The sequence below is a fragment of the Gavia stellata genome, chromosome 9, assembly GCF_030936135.1.
Source record: "Gavia stellata isolate bGavSte3 chromosome 9, bGavSte3.hap2, whole genome shotgun sequence".
Classification (NCBI taxonomy): Eukaryota; Metazoa; Chordata; class Aves; order Gaviiformes; family Gaviidae; genus Gavia; species Gavia stellata.
This window is the reverse complement of record NC_082602.1, coordinates 11,787,904-11,803,811: the sequence shown is the minus strand read 5'-3', so window position 1 is coordinate 11,803,811 and position 15,908 is coordinate 11,787,904. Positions and strand designations below refer to the sequence as shown.

General features: G+C 34.2%; 1 protein-coding gene across 1 annotated transcript in view; it reads left to right on the top strand.

Moving 5' to 3' along the window:
- Window positions 1-15,908, top strand: part of NRG3 (neuregulin 3) — a 411,783-nt gene that overhangs the window by 170,190 nt on the left and 225,685 nt on the right. Inside the window, exon 2 of the mRNA XM_059821387.1 lies at window positions 1,471-1,600. Coding sequence (XP_059677370.1) covers window positions 1,471-1,600 — 130 coding nt within the window. The remainder of the gene's footprint in view (window positions 1-1,470; window positions 1,601-15,908) is intronic.

Genomic DNA, 15,908 nt, shown 5'->3' with positions numbered 1-15,908 from the left:
ATACAGCCTGCACATTTTTCGTAAGTGCTGCTATTGGGGTGGTGGGGGGAGTGGGAAGTGTTGTATACAAAGATTAGGATGTGGAATTTTTTTATTCTTTTCAAATGTATTTTATTAATCTTCCTTCACTTAGTCTGGATAACAAAGAAAACTTTAAAATACACTAAGAATGAAAAAAGTTACTTTGAAAGATTTTTGGAATTATCTAAATTTTCTTGCCGAACCATACTTACAGGTATCTTGTATTTCAGTGTTTTGGTTTCCAACTTTAATATTAGCTTGGAGAATATTTACTTTGTATCAAGTTATGAACAAAAAGCAAGTTAATGTGTTTATATAATTTTGAGTTTGCAAAGTTCCATGTGCATTGAGCACAGCTTCATCCCTTTGACAGCAGGCAGCAGAATGTTTTGTGATCGTCTGTATGGTATATAATGAAATGTTCTCTTATAATTTTAATATATATTCATATATTAGATCCTGGTCCTTATCGCCACAAAGTTAGTAGGAGTTTTAATTTTGATAATTAAGACTGTATATGAAGATTGAGCCATGGCGCTATGGAAATCATTGTCGTCTTTGAAAAACTACACTTCATTACAAAAATCTTTCTCTTAGTGAAGAGAATAAAAATATCTGTCAGTCAGACATCTTCCTCAGAAAATTTCACTTTATTGTTGATTAGTCCAACTGGATTGGAAAAGTTAGAGATATATTAGAAGACAGGAATGAGCTCACCCTGACATACTGTCAGCCTATTCCAAATCTCATTATTTAACTACATATTCCAAAGTTACAGCCAACAGTCCAAACTGTAATCAATTTTTTGAACTGTGTTGCGGGGATGTTCAGACAGACCTATAGAAACCTACAGATGATGTACCTGAAATGAAACAATCTATGGTGTATTTCTTGTGTTTAAGTTCTGGGCCTATTTTTGTGACTGGTGCATCAAATTAGAGTTGTCCTTAGTTTTTTGGCTTTGTTTTTTCTTTCATTGTTGTGGGTTTTATGGTTGGTTTTTTTGTAGGTTGTTACTATATTAACTACTATTGCTTGTTTTTCATGAAAAAAGTTGTGTATTTTATTTAAAACCATATTTCAGTGTATTAATATGAAAATACTGTTCTGGTTAATTCAAAATAGGTGTGTTTACATTTTAGAAGCGATACTTTGGAAATCGGAAGGGGTTGAAATTATACTCAACTTTGCCACAGTCTAGTTTGTTTTTTCTGCTAATACTTCCAAATATAAGATTCCTTCTGTGAAGCTTTTTAAGAAGCTTGATTGCAAATAATATTGCAGTCACATTGAAGTTTGCTTGCCCTGTGCTTTTGGTTTCTGTTAATTAGTCTGTCTTGATCAGTTGATGTTAGAGACCAATTTGATCAAATTTATTTAACACATACTTTAACAACATTCAATATTTAGCCTTACAGCATTCCTTTCCTTTTTCTGTTTTTTCCACAGATACTACAACGTATTCCACTGAGCGATCTGAGCACTTTAAGCCATGCAAAGACAAGGATCTTGCATACTGTCTCAATGAAGGGGAATGTTTTGTGATTGAAACCTTAACAGGATCACATAAACACTGCCGGTAAGTCCTTTGAGGAGAAGTTGCAAAACCAGTCTTTTGTCCAAGGGAGACAGAATTAGAAAAAGTAAACATTCAGATGTAGAATGTTATAAAGCAATGGAATTTGTCTCCAATTTGATTGCATCCTTCACAGTTAATGTTTGTTTCGCTAGTCTGTAATATTTATAAATACAAAAAGCAACATTTTTTATTACTTTTATAGGTCAGAAAAATCTTCAATATTCTATTTTCTAATCATATAAACAAGTAAGGATTAATATTTTGGTTTTTACATATTAAACTTTTATGTTCCTTTACATACCAGAAGCGTTCCTTTATTTTGAGTACTCAAAGTAGAGCTTTGACAATAGCTATATGCACTGTTCATTGAGAGAGAGGAAGAGTTCTGTTAGTTGTTTTAAGATTTAGGGTTTCTTAAGTTTAATGACAGAAAGATAAAATGGGCTGTAATAGCTATCTGAACCTGCTATGTAGCTGTTGTACAGTGTTACACTCTTGAACTTCTGTTAATGTCTATGACCATCTTGAATGTATTTAAAAGAATATCAGAAAGCCAGATAACCAAATATAATTATTCTAGATGTAATGGCCAGTAAAAGGGAGTGATATGCAGAAGGAATACTGTAACATCTTCCTAAAGATGAGAATAAAAAAAAATCTGGACTATTCAAACAATCTTTTAAATAGAAGTGGTCCAAAATGAAAACCTGTACTTGTGATGTTTTAGTTTACTCCTAAGATATTGCATTTGGCATACAGAAGGTATATCTAAGACACGTGCCCAAATTCTAAACTGAGCATCTAAATATGTAGATATCTCTAATGTAAATAATAAAAAGCACCTAAGATACTCAGCAGCTTTCCTGAATGATTTGCGACTTAAGCTGCTGAATTCCACTGAAAGTAGGGAAAAAAAAGTCACAAAATCATATGTGCCTGGTTTGAAAGCGGAAATTTATGGATTTAAAGATTGATACAAGTTTGCTTATCATCAGAAGAATATTACTAAGATTTTTGTTTTTAATACTGTGCTGGTAATTTTTTCCCATTCAGTTTTGTATGTTTCAGTCACTGTTCATTCCCCTCTTTATTTTATGTTTTCTTATGGCATACTTCTTAAATATTATGAGTCATTAATCATGGAAAATTTATGACTTTTTTGACTTCCACCATAAAACTGTACAGGTTTTTTTTTCCCTCAAAGCAGGTGTGTGATTTTCAGTCTTTCTTAGAAGTGTTATGAGCTGTTAACAAGGGAATTGTATCACTCAAATATTTAAGCATTTTTCATTATCAGAATATTCAAACTGAACAAAACTGATACAAATTATGAGCAGAGAGAAATGGATGTATATGAGAATTTTTAATTAGGCTGGTAAATTTATTAGCTAATTTCTTTGAACAGAACATTTTAGTAAACTGTATGGATTAAACTTTTAAAAATCTGCAGGATTATATCTAATAAGAGAGCTGTCTTTTTTTGGTTTGTTTGTTTTGTTTGACTTTCAGGATCTTTCCTGTTGTCTGCCTTTGCCAAATTCTTGTTTATTTGCTGTGATTCTAATGCTGCAGTCTGACTAACGGTTAGAAGCTTTTCCATCCAAGCTTTTCTCCTTAACTAAACAAGCCAGAATGTTGAGTTTTCATTCTTTCCAGCGGAGTGAATTTTTTTCATCACCTTCTCTTGTGTTATTCTACCATACTGAAATACGGGTATCATTTGTGACTCTGTTAGCTCCTGTGTGTAACAGATTTGCGTTGCTTGTACAAGTTTCAGGCATTGACACATTCTCTGGAAATAAACATCTGCTTATTTTAATGGATACTTTGAAGTGTGCAACACGAAAAGACGTGTAAGGCAATAAAAATTCCTATAGCAAGAGATGACACCTTTTAAAATTTAAAAGGCGATTAAACTAGTTATAATGCTTTGTTTAATTCTGTAAGGACCTTCAACATTGCAAGCAGCAGCTTGTTCAGAATAATTTTTATGATACCAATGTGAATGTCATTAATGAGGAGAAAGCTTTTAATTTGACCTTCAAATTCTGTATCTCTATCTTGGTAACAGACTGTATGTCTCTTTGTTAGGGCCAGTGCTGTAGTGAGTGGGATGCAGGTGTTTTTCTATCTGTAGTCTAGAAGCTATCTGTACTCTAAAAGCTAGAATGTACACATATAGAAAAATACAATATTGATGTACTGTATTTGTCCTCTAACTAGAAAAAAAGTAATTTCCCCTGAGAATGAAAGGGTTAAGGAATTCCCATTGCAATTAAAAGAATCATTTGAATACAGAATTATGAAGAAGAGAGTGAAATGATACTTCATTCTTAGAATCAAGCTGCATTGTCTGTTCTCATGGGGAGTTTGATTTTTGCATCTGTTCTGGGAACAGAGCACCAATTTACTGAAACGGGAATTTGCCATGTGGAACAGCTGCAGATAGAAGACCTTGATATAGCAAAAAACTTTCATACCAGTTTTAAAGAGTGTTAGTAGATGATATTCTTAGGCAGTTGTGCATTTGTTTTTGTTGTGTGTACATGTTTAAGGACAAATATGCTAATGATTGTTAAAGCAAAAAAAAAATTTTATAGCAATTAATAAATATTTGAGTTACATCCTGGACCTATTTTGTATTGTCATGAACCACACTGTCAATGCAAACAGTCTCAAGTGGCAGTTCAAGCATCTTTCAGAGTTGGCAAAATTCATCATGACCTTGTTGGACAATAGGAGGAGATGAGCACATGTCAAACTCCAGCAGTCAGTAATGAAATTGGCAGCTGGATGTTGTAGAGCACTGGCTCTATAACTTTTTTTTATTTGGTGAGATACATGCCATATCTAGTTTGAACCTGTAATTGTGGAGAGTGGGACTGGCATGCACCCTTGGTAAAGGGCAAGAGGGAGGCCATGTTGCAGGAGACCACTGGCAGTACAGTAAATGAGGAGGTCTGAAATAGCCTTGCGCATGCACTTTCCGTTCTTATCCACCTATAGAGGAGGTGTCCTGAAGTCATGGGATTTTTTTTTTTAGCTTAGTTGACAACTGGGGGGGGGGGGGGAAGGAATGGTTATAGTTTCAAATTCTATAATTCTATTTTTGTTTGAACTACATTTTACTCACTGTCTCTTGGTGAAAATTTGCCTGGGGACGTAAACTGGCAGAGTTCTCCTGTGTGGTTAGGTAATAAACAAGATACACTCGATGTTGTTTGTGCTATTTTAAAGGTGTGACTTCAGTATTTATTTCTGTGAATGGTTTAACAGAAGCTTGTTTTAAGGATAGGGTAGGTCAACAATAAGGAAACTTCATATTTAGCTTCTCCATATGCTGAAATTTTTTTCACTGTTGCCTTCTTGAGAATTTAAGTTGAATGGTGAGGGTGCTTTTATTTGTTATTTACACAAAACAAATCAAGTATGTAGTCAACACTGACACATCGGCATTTAACTGGGTATTACTTAATGCAGGCTTTAAAAAAAGTTTAGGTGTTTTCTGTACAATTTTATTTCAAAGATCCTATCTCAAGACACTCTGGGTTTTTGGGGTTGCGGTTTTTTGGCATGAATCCATCTACTTTTTTTTTCCTCTTTAGTCCCTTCATTTTCTTTCATTTAGGACTGGAAAACACGGGATGAGTAAGTGGCTAAAACTTTCAAGGGGAGAAGAGGATTACACTGTTAAATTTCTCTTCTGAAAGAAGCCATTAAGACTGTTGTGTACACACTGGAAATCTTGGTGTTGGCAATGAATGTACTCTTTATAGATTTGAGTATGCTGGATATTCTTTTTGTCCTTTGTTCCTGTCCGTCATCTCTCCTTCACGATGCAAGCAGTATAAAACCTGAATAAGCTTTCTAGCAACAGAGAGTGAAAGAATAGACTCACAAATGCACAGTAAACAAAACATCATTCCCAGTTAACCAAATTTCAGCAGGTTGTATGTATGCATTCAAAGAACATTACTGTGGTTACTATCCCAGAGTTTTCAGCTTTCATCGGACAACTTTTGATGTATCCATCTCGTTCTGATGAATTTTGAGCTTGGTGATCTTGCCTGGTTTTATGCATAAAAACTTCCATTTTTACACTTAGTTGATTAAAAAATTATACCAGCATTGCTCAGCTTTGTTTAAAATCTGTTGTGAGACTAGAAGGATTGAATTCCCTTTTAATTAAAGTGCAATTTGGATAAATGTTTATATACTGTCCGGTTTTATTGTGAGTCTTTTGCATAGTAGTAACTGTAATCCGGGCATAGCCCTTGCTATGAGTAAAAGCAGAAGAAAGAGATCAAACAGATTGGACTTCAGAACAGCTCTGAGCACGGCATATGATATGTACACTTAACCGTAAGTTAAAAAATATAAAAAAATAAGAATATAATTTCCCTGTTTTAGTTACGTGGCTTGTTATCTAGGCTTTTGCAGTCTGACCTAGGTGTTTTAAAGTACCAGCTCTTCCATATTGTGTGTTCCCCCATCTTGTGTTACAGTGACACTTTTCCAAAGTGCTTCCAAGATGTAAGTAAAGCAAACCCAGAAAATTATTTACTATTGAATAAATAAAACATTTCACTGATGTCACAATATTACAAGGTTAGTTTCATCAAAAAAAATCCATTGCATTAAGCTGACAATGTACCATATAGCTACAAGAACTTAAAGGATGAAGAAAACTTAAAATTTAGGATACTTTTCATGTCAAGGGCAATCAGCAGACCTCCTGTTGTGAAAATCATTGGCTTATGAGCATAGCTGTAGCACATATTTAGATTATATTTCCGTAGTTGCACACATCATTAGCTAGAAATGCTGCCATTTTTACTTTCCTGTTTACTTTAGAAAAACTGAGGTGAGCTTGAAATACCACATTAGGTAGCTCCAAGCTGTTGTTAAGCAACTATATTTTAATATAGGTATCACGTTGCATTATTATTACATCACCTGCTTATTCAGAAGTGCTTTTACAACCCATGGTTGCCATCAGCAATGCGTTTTTTTCTGTTAGCTCAAATGAAATAGCCTGTGTGCCTAAAGCATTGTGACTGTGACACTTTTCAAAACTCAGGCCTGTAAGAAGTCAGGAAACAGAAATTCCGCCAAGAAGTCTGTCATATGGACTGTGCATCCCAAGGGTAGAATCAGGTCAGCTGTATTCATATACTCAAGACAGTGCTAGTAAACAACGAATAAGTAAAAGCCTTTATTTCTTTGAGAAATATTAATAACAAATCTGCAATTTGAACACTTTTCTCATTTTTATTGGAAAACCCCATGCTTTTCTTGTCTAGTTTTAGATATTTCTTTTCCTTCATACAAAAAAAACCCAAACAAAAAACACTTCCAAAACACAAACCACTTCTATGCATTCTCTTTCAAGCTCCTGCCCCTTGAAATTACAGGGAGAGGTTGCATGGCTTTGCTGTCATATACCTGTTTTATCCTTTTAAACCTTTTTAGATATGAATTATTTTGTCCAAATACTGAACTTCACATGGATAAAAACAGTACTTTCTCAGTTATCCATACTCTTTTACTAATAGTCCTCTAAAATGAAAACCTTCAAGTCTGATACTATGGTATAAGAATTCAATAAATAACAAATAGGTTTTAAACTTAAAGATTGAGTCTTTCATCATCTTCCCCTTGTGAAATAGTGCAAGAATATATTATGTGATATGCACACTAAACATGGCTGTATTCAATAACACCTGATTCATGCTTTCATAACTTAACATTCAGAAGATGGGGGCTCTCAAGAAAGCTTCTTGTCAAAGTACTTTAATTACTGATTAATTTTCACAATCTCAACACTCCGTTTTACAGTGGTTTTTATTTACAGATCTTCCCTTAGATTATTGCATTTAGCAGGTACTTACTTTCTTCAATCTTCTGTAACTTCTGCAGTAGAAAATACTTTCATCTTGAAAAATATATACATGCAAATTGAAAAGTCTTACAAAGTTCAATTACTTTCAAATATTGGCAAAACTGAGTGTTTCAATGCAGCAGCGTAGCAGCCTGTATTTCAAACAACATTACATTTCCCTTTATGTTTTTACAAAAATTCACCCTTCACACATGCTTAAGTTTTTTGAGTACTGCAATAAATCAGTGTTTATTACAGTTGTTGCTTGTCACATAGTATCATTCCTTCAAGCAGCTCTGTGCACCAGAGAAGTCACTGGCAAAACATCTATTATCCATTTATTCCTCTCAAACATTTTCTGAAAACAAGTTTGTATTAGTCTTCTTATTTGGGAAAGGATAAATTAATTTCATGGTAAAAAGAAATACAGAATAAAACAAAGCTTTATATTTAGTGATAGTTGTAAGTTTCTTTTGAGAATCTATAGTCTGTATTCATAGTATTTCAGGTTTTATTTGCTTTCTGCTGAGCACCTTAGACAGGCCAGATTTTTCTAATGATTTCCCTTTGAAAAACTTTGATTACTAAACAGTATAATTACCTGGTTCCATTTCTATCTGTTGAAGTTGTGAAATTTACACTCCTTTTCCAGTCAGAGCAGTAAGGTAAAAGCCACAATACTGCACATGTAAAATGAATGCCCAGATATTTAAATTACACACTAATTTAACTTAATTCACCTGGGATTCATTTGATTTAGGCAAATATCCATAAAAATAAAATAAAATTTGTAGTCTATTTCATCTTGTTTGAAGTGCCTATTCAAATTAATATTCTTGAAGGAGTTTGAGGAAGAAAAAGAAATAAAGGAGAAATTGTGTAGCTATGCATCCAAAGTTAATGTTGAAGCTTAAGAGAATGTCTATGTTCTAAACTTACGTCAGCATAGAGGACTGAAGAACTGTGGAATTAATTTCTCTTTCCCAGAATACTAAAAGACTACTGTAAATCCACTTTCAGTTAACATGAAGTATGGGAAAACATAGTTACAGGCTTATCATGTCCCTCTGTCTACTTTTTTTTATTTTAAGCCACACATTTGTAATTCACAGATAATAGCTGTCAAATCAAACAGTGTTAACTCTTTCATTTATGTATGTACAGAGTTATTTCCCAAACATAAGAGAAGTATTATTTCTTAGAACAACCAGTTCTAAGAAACAACATTTCTGGAAGCTTTAAGTAAACTGTCATCTCTGTCTGGAGGACTGGAAGAGAAAGACACCCAATTCAGCTCTCTTTGCATTTGGCAAGATTGCTTCAGTTGGTTGAAGTAAGAGTTGGCCTATAACCTTGAATTTCAGTAGAGGGAGGTGAGAAATGTAGTTGCTGGCCCAGCAGCTGAGAGCACTTTTTCCTGAGGCTGCTAATAATTCTTGGATTTCTTGATTTGGCACCTAAGTGGGAGATTAGCAAGCAATGCTGTACTCGCATTTATTTTTATGTCTCACTAGCAAGAATACTTAAAGCTGGTGGAACCTTAAATTTTTACCACCTTTTCTTAAGCCTACATGTGTTTCTGAAGCTGTGTCTTGTCATTATAGGTTAGTAAGGCATCTTGATTGTATAGCACATCTCCACTGGTAGAGATTACTCAAATCCATTCTATATAAAATACAAACTTCCATGAAGAAAGTTGACCTGGTAATGGAAGAAACTGCCTCTAAACTGCCTCCTGTTTCTTAATTCTAAAGGGAAATAAAGCTATGTGACCTACAGAAAGCTATTACTCAGTACATGCTGTCTGAAACTAAATACAAGATGAAGAGGCATATTCTGAAAATTGGAAAAATACAAAATGGTAAAGTCCTTCCCTCGCACAGGAATATTCCATCAATTTATAGGAATTGGGTTTTTCCCTCCTGCTTTCCAAAATCTGCCAGTGAAAAGAGGATTGTATAGCTTTTATAGTATACACAAAGTATTTGTAGAAAAGAAAACCTTAAAAAGTATATGTGCAAATATCAATGGCATATATTGCATCTGTCTTGAAGCTAACGCATGCAAATATTCTGCCATCAAACTCTGCTTTTAAATTAACTTGGAAATGAGTTCAGGGTTTTGTGTTGTTGTTTTTCTTACCTCCCTTAGGCAAGAAGGAATTTGTGAAGTGCATAATGCAGACATCTAAAATCTCTCATTTAAATTCTCATCCTTGCCAGTGTCTTAAGTACACTGAAAGCAATAGCATTTCCAATCTAATCCTTTCTGCAGACATTCTCCCAGAAGATGTGCTGGAAAAAATCTTGCTAGGAGACGAAATAAACTCTGGGCAATTGAGTCATTTAAATAGAAACAAATGCCAACTATATCAAAATGCTAACTACCAAAACTTTAATCCACCAGCACCCTAGATTAATCTAAATGAGAAGAACAAACAAAACCACCTGTTTCCTCTCTCACTCTGCAAAGAAAGCCCTTCCTACTATCTCAAATAGGAAGAAAGGTAGTGAGGCAAAAATGTGTGGAGTCTGTACTGTTACAAAAGCTGAGGTATCTAAGATTAGACAGGCAGGTAAACTGTTGTATATGAGTTATGTTAAAGAGATAAATATTCTGGTTCTTATCCTGTAGCCATGACCATAGTGTTTAGGACTGAATAGATCATCTGAATTTGAAACAAGTTCCTTGAAGTTAGTCCAGTGCAGACAGGGATGACCTCTTTAAGTAACCTGCCAACAGTATCTAATAAGAAGCAGATTTATATAAAGTGTATTCAGAGATATCTCCAGAAGGTTGTAATGAAACATCTTTTGGGCTGTATTTGTGCCTTATCAGCTGCTTTGTTAAATAGCAAACTGCAGTTTTTACAAGAATTATGCTGTTGAAGAAGGCTAGTGTCAGAAGTCTGGAGAAATAACTTGACTTCTACTTGAATCAGCATACAAATTTGAGGTCAAACTCCAGGCTGCTTAAGATAGTTGTGATGTGCCAATGATATCTTGTTAATTGCATTATTAAAATATAACGGATATATGACAGAGGAATGCAAAAGTCAGAGCTTATCTCTGGAATTACTTCTGAAGGGCAAGGCTCTGCTATAAATAACTAACCCTATATAAAAATTAATTTAAAAAACAGCTAAAAACTATCGTTTGCCTGTTTTGCAGTCTGGATTATTATGGTGGACATTATGGGAGATTATTATCAGTAAATAGTTGGAGAAAGCATTTTTGCCTGACATCGGGCTTGTTGAAAGAACAGAGAGGAACGTGTTACTGCCTTTAAACGCTGTTTCTTTTAACTCTTCTGAAGTTGCAACTCATGAAAGCACTACAGATGTGTCAAACTTACAAAGGAGCTATCTATGAATTTCTTCAAAACTTGTAAGAAAAAGGAATTTTGATCACCAGTATTGAAGACTTTTTATATACTCTTTCTTGCTGTTTACAGTTCTTTCCTGTGTGGCACCTCAGGTTTATGACGTCATTTAGATGCACAGATATGATGGGAGAAAGTGAGATCTGAAGGGATTATACTTTTGGAGGATTTATACGGAGATACTATTCCAGTAAATAAGGAAGAAAGTTCATTGTTTTTTCTCTTAAATCTTGATATTATTCAAGCAAGTTCAATCCACAGTAGCCATTTTAGAGACAAAAAAGCATTAAGATCATCTTTCTTCAGAGACATTTTCAATTACTTATCTTTCAGGTACACTGTCTGGTATAGTCAAGGGCAGAGTGTTGTTAAAGGGGTATTTATATATTTATATTAATACATTTACTACATATGTAAATATATAGTTTATATATTTATATATTTCCAATGCCTTGCTAGGCACTCAGTGAATGAAACTAAGTATTTAAAGGACTTTGCATCTTCGGAAAACAGAGAGACACATCATAAAATGTAGAATATTCCAGAAAACAAATTTCTGATATGTGCTATTTAATGTAATGTTATGGCTGTTGGACAAGAAAGATTTATTTCAGGCCATGGTATGACTGTATATATGATTTTATAGTTTATACCTCACCATGTAATTATCAGAATAACTTCTAAATAAGCTTTTTTGTTATCTGAAACAAAGATTCTGGTCACTTCTAAAAGTTAAACATTCATAACTGGTCTTAGATGTACTTAATTGTGTCCTAGACTGATCTCAGCAGGAATACTAGAGTTGAATGAAATTCGTTGTGTGTTATATTAGAATATATTTTGGATAATTCAATTAAACAAACTGATAAATGTTACAACTGTCTACACTTTTCTTCCCCTGCACTTCTCTGTTCTGCTTAGTCACGGCAATCTCAGTTACAAGTGACTTCTGCATATTTGGTTATGTGTAGCCATCCATTCTTCCCTCTTCTCTTTGTGTTCTTAATTTCGCTCATAAAGCAGCAACTTGAAGAACAGTAGCTAGGATAATTAGACTTAAAGTGATCACCTGTCATCTCTTGCTGCCTTATTCCCTGAAAATCAGAAATCTGATATTAAAGTTGTCCAACATGAAGGCAAAGGGAAAAAAATCATTAGTAGTAATTTTACGGGGGTGGGGACTTATCTCCAGAAATTTTTTACTTTGAATTGCAGAAAATAGAAGCAAGCCCCAGAGCTTTGATATGTTTTTAGTTACGCTGTATGTTTTGTTCTTGTTTTTGCAGGATGGAATCAGTTAGATGATTTTTAAATATCTAGCCTTTTTCTATTTCTTTACAAGTTCCTCCCCCCATGCTTTTTTTCATTTTTCCCATCATATTAAAATTGGACCTGTGGGAAATTCAAAGGCATAAGCTTGTTATTTTGTCCTCTTTCAACTGAAAGAAACCCGAGGCTTTTGGGTTCTTTGAATTTGTAAACTACAGACGACCATGTTCCTGCTTAGAGGAAAAGAAACAAGAGCAGAGCTAGCTGTTAGTTTGTGGTATAAAATAAATTTCTGATTTGCCAAGATTTGTATGTCTTGTATGTAAGTACTTTGAGAAAAAGTTACAAATTATTGAGTAATGAAAACATGGCCAGAAACGCTTAAGATTTTTGGTGTCTTTTAAGGCCACTCTGGGCAGGATGGGACCCTTTCCCAGTGTCTCAGGCTGTTTTAGAGTCCATATTTGGACTATTTTTATTACGCATTTATTGAAAAGCTTGGGTATTGGTGCCATAGTTTATTATGGATGTCCATGTGCATTGAACCAGAGGAAGGATTTTGAAGACCAGCGCTATGAGAACATGTCTTGACAGTAGACATTATAATAGGCATTTCTCTTAAGTATCTCTGATTAATACTGAATCTACAATTTCAGTAAGGGGAATATTATATTATTAGAATCACTTTGGTGTTTAAACTTCATTGATGACGGACATAAAAAAGCAGTACATGCAGTATGTACCTAAGGAATAAACCCAACAAAAAATGGTCTTTACAATGTACATTTGTTATGCCTTTTTTAGCCTTATTTTCAGTTCTCACCATTAAGGGGAATTTTTTTCTCTTTAGAGTTCTGTCATCTTTGGTAGATATCCAATAGAAAACTGGGCTCAAAAAGGATCTGAGGATGTCATTCATGGTAACATGAAGGCAGTGAACTTTTGACAGATGTTTGTCTGACCTGCTTTGAAAGACCTCTGAGATTGGAGATTTTACAATGTTCTCAGGCAAATACATATGGGGGATCTTGTGTCTTTCCATTGGAAGGATTTTTCTGAGGTCCAGTCTAATGCTTTTTTAGCAGAAGTTCGAGCCTATTACTGTTCTGTTCAGCATCGAAACATTACCGCTTTATTTGTAACTTCTTTTACAGCTTATTTAAATTTATCGTTTCCTCCACACGATACGCCCTTCTGGCATAACTTTTTCAGTCTTACCTCAAAAGTGATGCTTTTCAGATCTTCAGTTCTGGGTCTGCAAAATTTAACTAAGTTTAACTCCTGAGAATGGTTTTACAAAGGAGTTTGTATCACTTTTGGGGCAGAAGATGAAGACTGATACACTCTTTGTTAGTTGCTGTTGACTGCATCCATGCAGATTGGTCACATAGCTTTTATATCTGCTTTCCGATTTCAGGTGTGCTAACTTTGCAACCATACCACAAAGATTATTTACTTTGAACTGGCACTGTAGTATCGACTGATGCTTTCAGAGTCACTCAGGTGGCTAGTCTGCATAAAAGTGTTTATTAGTAGGGAAAAAAAATCTTTGCATTCTCTAAAATATTTCAAACTGGAATGCTAGAAATAATAAAGATGGGGTAAAGAATGACTGCAAGCAATAAAATGCTTCAGAAGATTTTCTTCAAAAGCTCTTGGGAATCAGTTTTATTTTCTCAAATGAAATTGTCTTCAGTGAAAATATTGAGCTTATTTAATCAATTTCAGCTTCTGCATATTGAACAGGCTTTTTTGTTTGGTCCCCCCACCCCCAGTTCTTCTTTTTGAACCAAAAATAATTTTTTTTTTTTGTAGAAGGAAAACCAACAGCATTGTGACTGTCACTTGAAACTCAATGGTGATTGTAATACTGTGTTTTTTACAATAGAGCTCTAAAACATCAAACTTTCGAATCCCGTTTTAGCCTGATAGGCAAGACGAGTTGTTCTGCATGCCATTAGCTAGTATAACATTTCATCTTTGTTAAAAACAAACAAACAAACAAAACACACACACAAAAAAAACCCCAAACCAAAAACAAGAAAACCCCCAAACACAAAACAAAACAAAAAACCAAACGTATTGTGGAATGACAGAAAGAGGACAAAAGGCAGTATCTAAATACTGCCTTTTTCTAACTTCTCACTAAACTCTTAAAGCACAGAGATGTGTGTAATGATGACTCCTAAGTATTGTGTAGGGGTTTTTTGTTCCCTCCAAAGTTATTTTAGCCACTGGAGATGACCTGCTGTGATCTTAGTGCTACATGTGTTGCTCATCTGTTGTTTTCCAAGGTGATCATCCCTGGAGTAAATTTGTAGCTTCCTGTTATATTTTAAATCTCCATTAACACAGAATCAATTCCCATTGGAAGCAAACCTGAGGATCCCCAGGTATCCTAACATCCTATTTTCTGTTGCATAGCTTAGCATACTGCTTGTCATCTGTGAATACGCTGTGCTAGATCAGGTACCAAACCTTGTAATTGAGCAAGTTAGAACAAAAAACCTCTACAAATTGGTCAGTGTATACACTATGTTTAATGCTTGTCAGAAAATCCTTATGGTGTAAGGTCATTACTGTGTCTGCTGAAAAGTACCATAAGACTAAGCAGAGCTTTAGTTGGGTGTCTTTAAGCAGAGCTTTAATTCTGAATAGAGCCATAATATTTTATTTAACGTGTATATTTTAAATCTCTGAAGAGTATCACACGCAAATGAATTTAAATTTTGCCTTCTTTTTTATTAGCAGTGATTGTTGAATATGAAATCTAGCTTCAAAGTGCTGCTTTTAAATTCTGTATTTTGAACGTATCGCTAAATGTTTGCTTATTTTACTCTTGTTGGAAGGTGCAAAGGAAGCAGTACATATTAAATCTGAATTGATTATTAAATTACTATGTTCTAGAAAGATGACTGAACATGAACAGAAATTTGGACTTACTGAGTTATAGTATTTACCACTGTCTTAGCTTTGAAATAAATGCAAATAGAAAATTCAGTGTCTCTGCACAGATTATTGCATTTTTAATTATTGTCTTCTACTGATGTTAGATTTGAAAGGAAATTTGTCCTGACCTCATCAGGTTGCTGATGTATGTTGCTCTCTGCATACCTGAGTCTGTATTTCTTAATATCCTTTATTCTCCTGGCAAGGACCTGCAAATGCTGCATTTCCCTCCCTGAAAGTTCAGAACCTGCACATATTAGGAAGGCTGCAGTATTCAGCTGATTTCAGTAGTCCTGATCAAGACCTTCTGAATCCATGCTGGAACAGCAATAATATAGTAATAGCAAAATTAAAATTATCTACTAAATCATAAACTTTGAGTACACAGTAAGTCACTGGATTTCTTTTTACAACAAGCTGAAATGTCATGATTTTAATTAGCCTTTACACCTTGAGTAGAAATGGCAACACTGTGATTAACTGCAAGGAAATAGAAAATTTACAAATTTTGTAAATTTTTTTGCCCTTTTTTGTAAAAAGATACAAAAATACAAATTAAAAAAATATCAAAATCAGTACATGAAAACTCAAGATCTCCAATCACAATGTCTAGCTTTCATGGTAACAATCTTTTGCTCTTGGAGCAAAATATACTGAAAAAATGAAGGTTAGACAATATTAAAATTTCCTTATTAAAATGTCCTTAAATGTGGAGAATTTAAATCTATCAGCATATTCAAGGAATAAGTTTGAATTTCATTTTGTATTGGATATTGTAGTCAAGTCTGTAGTTTCTGTTTGGTTGAATACAAACAATCTGAAGTCTGA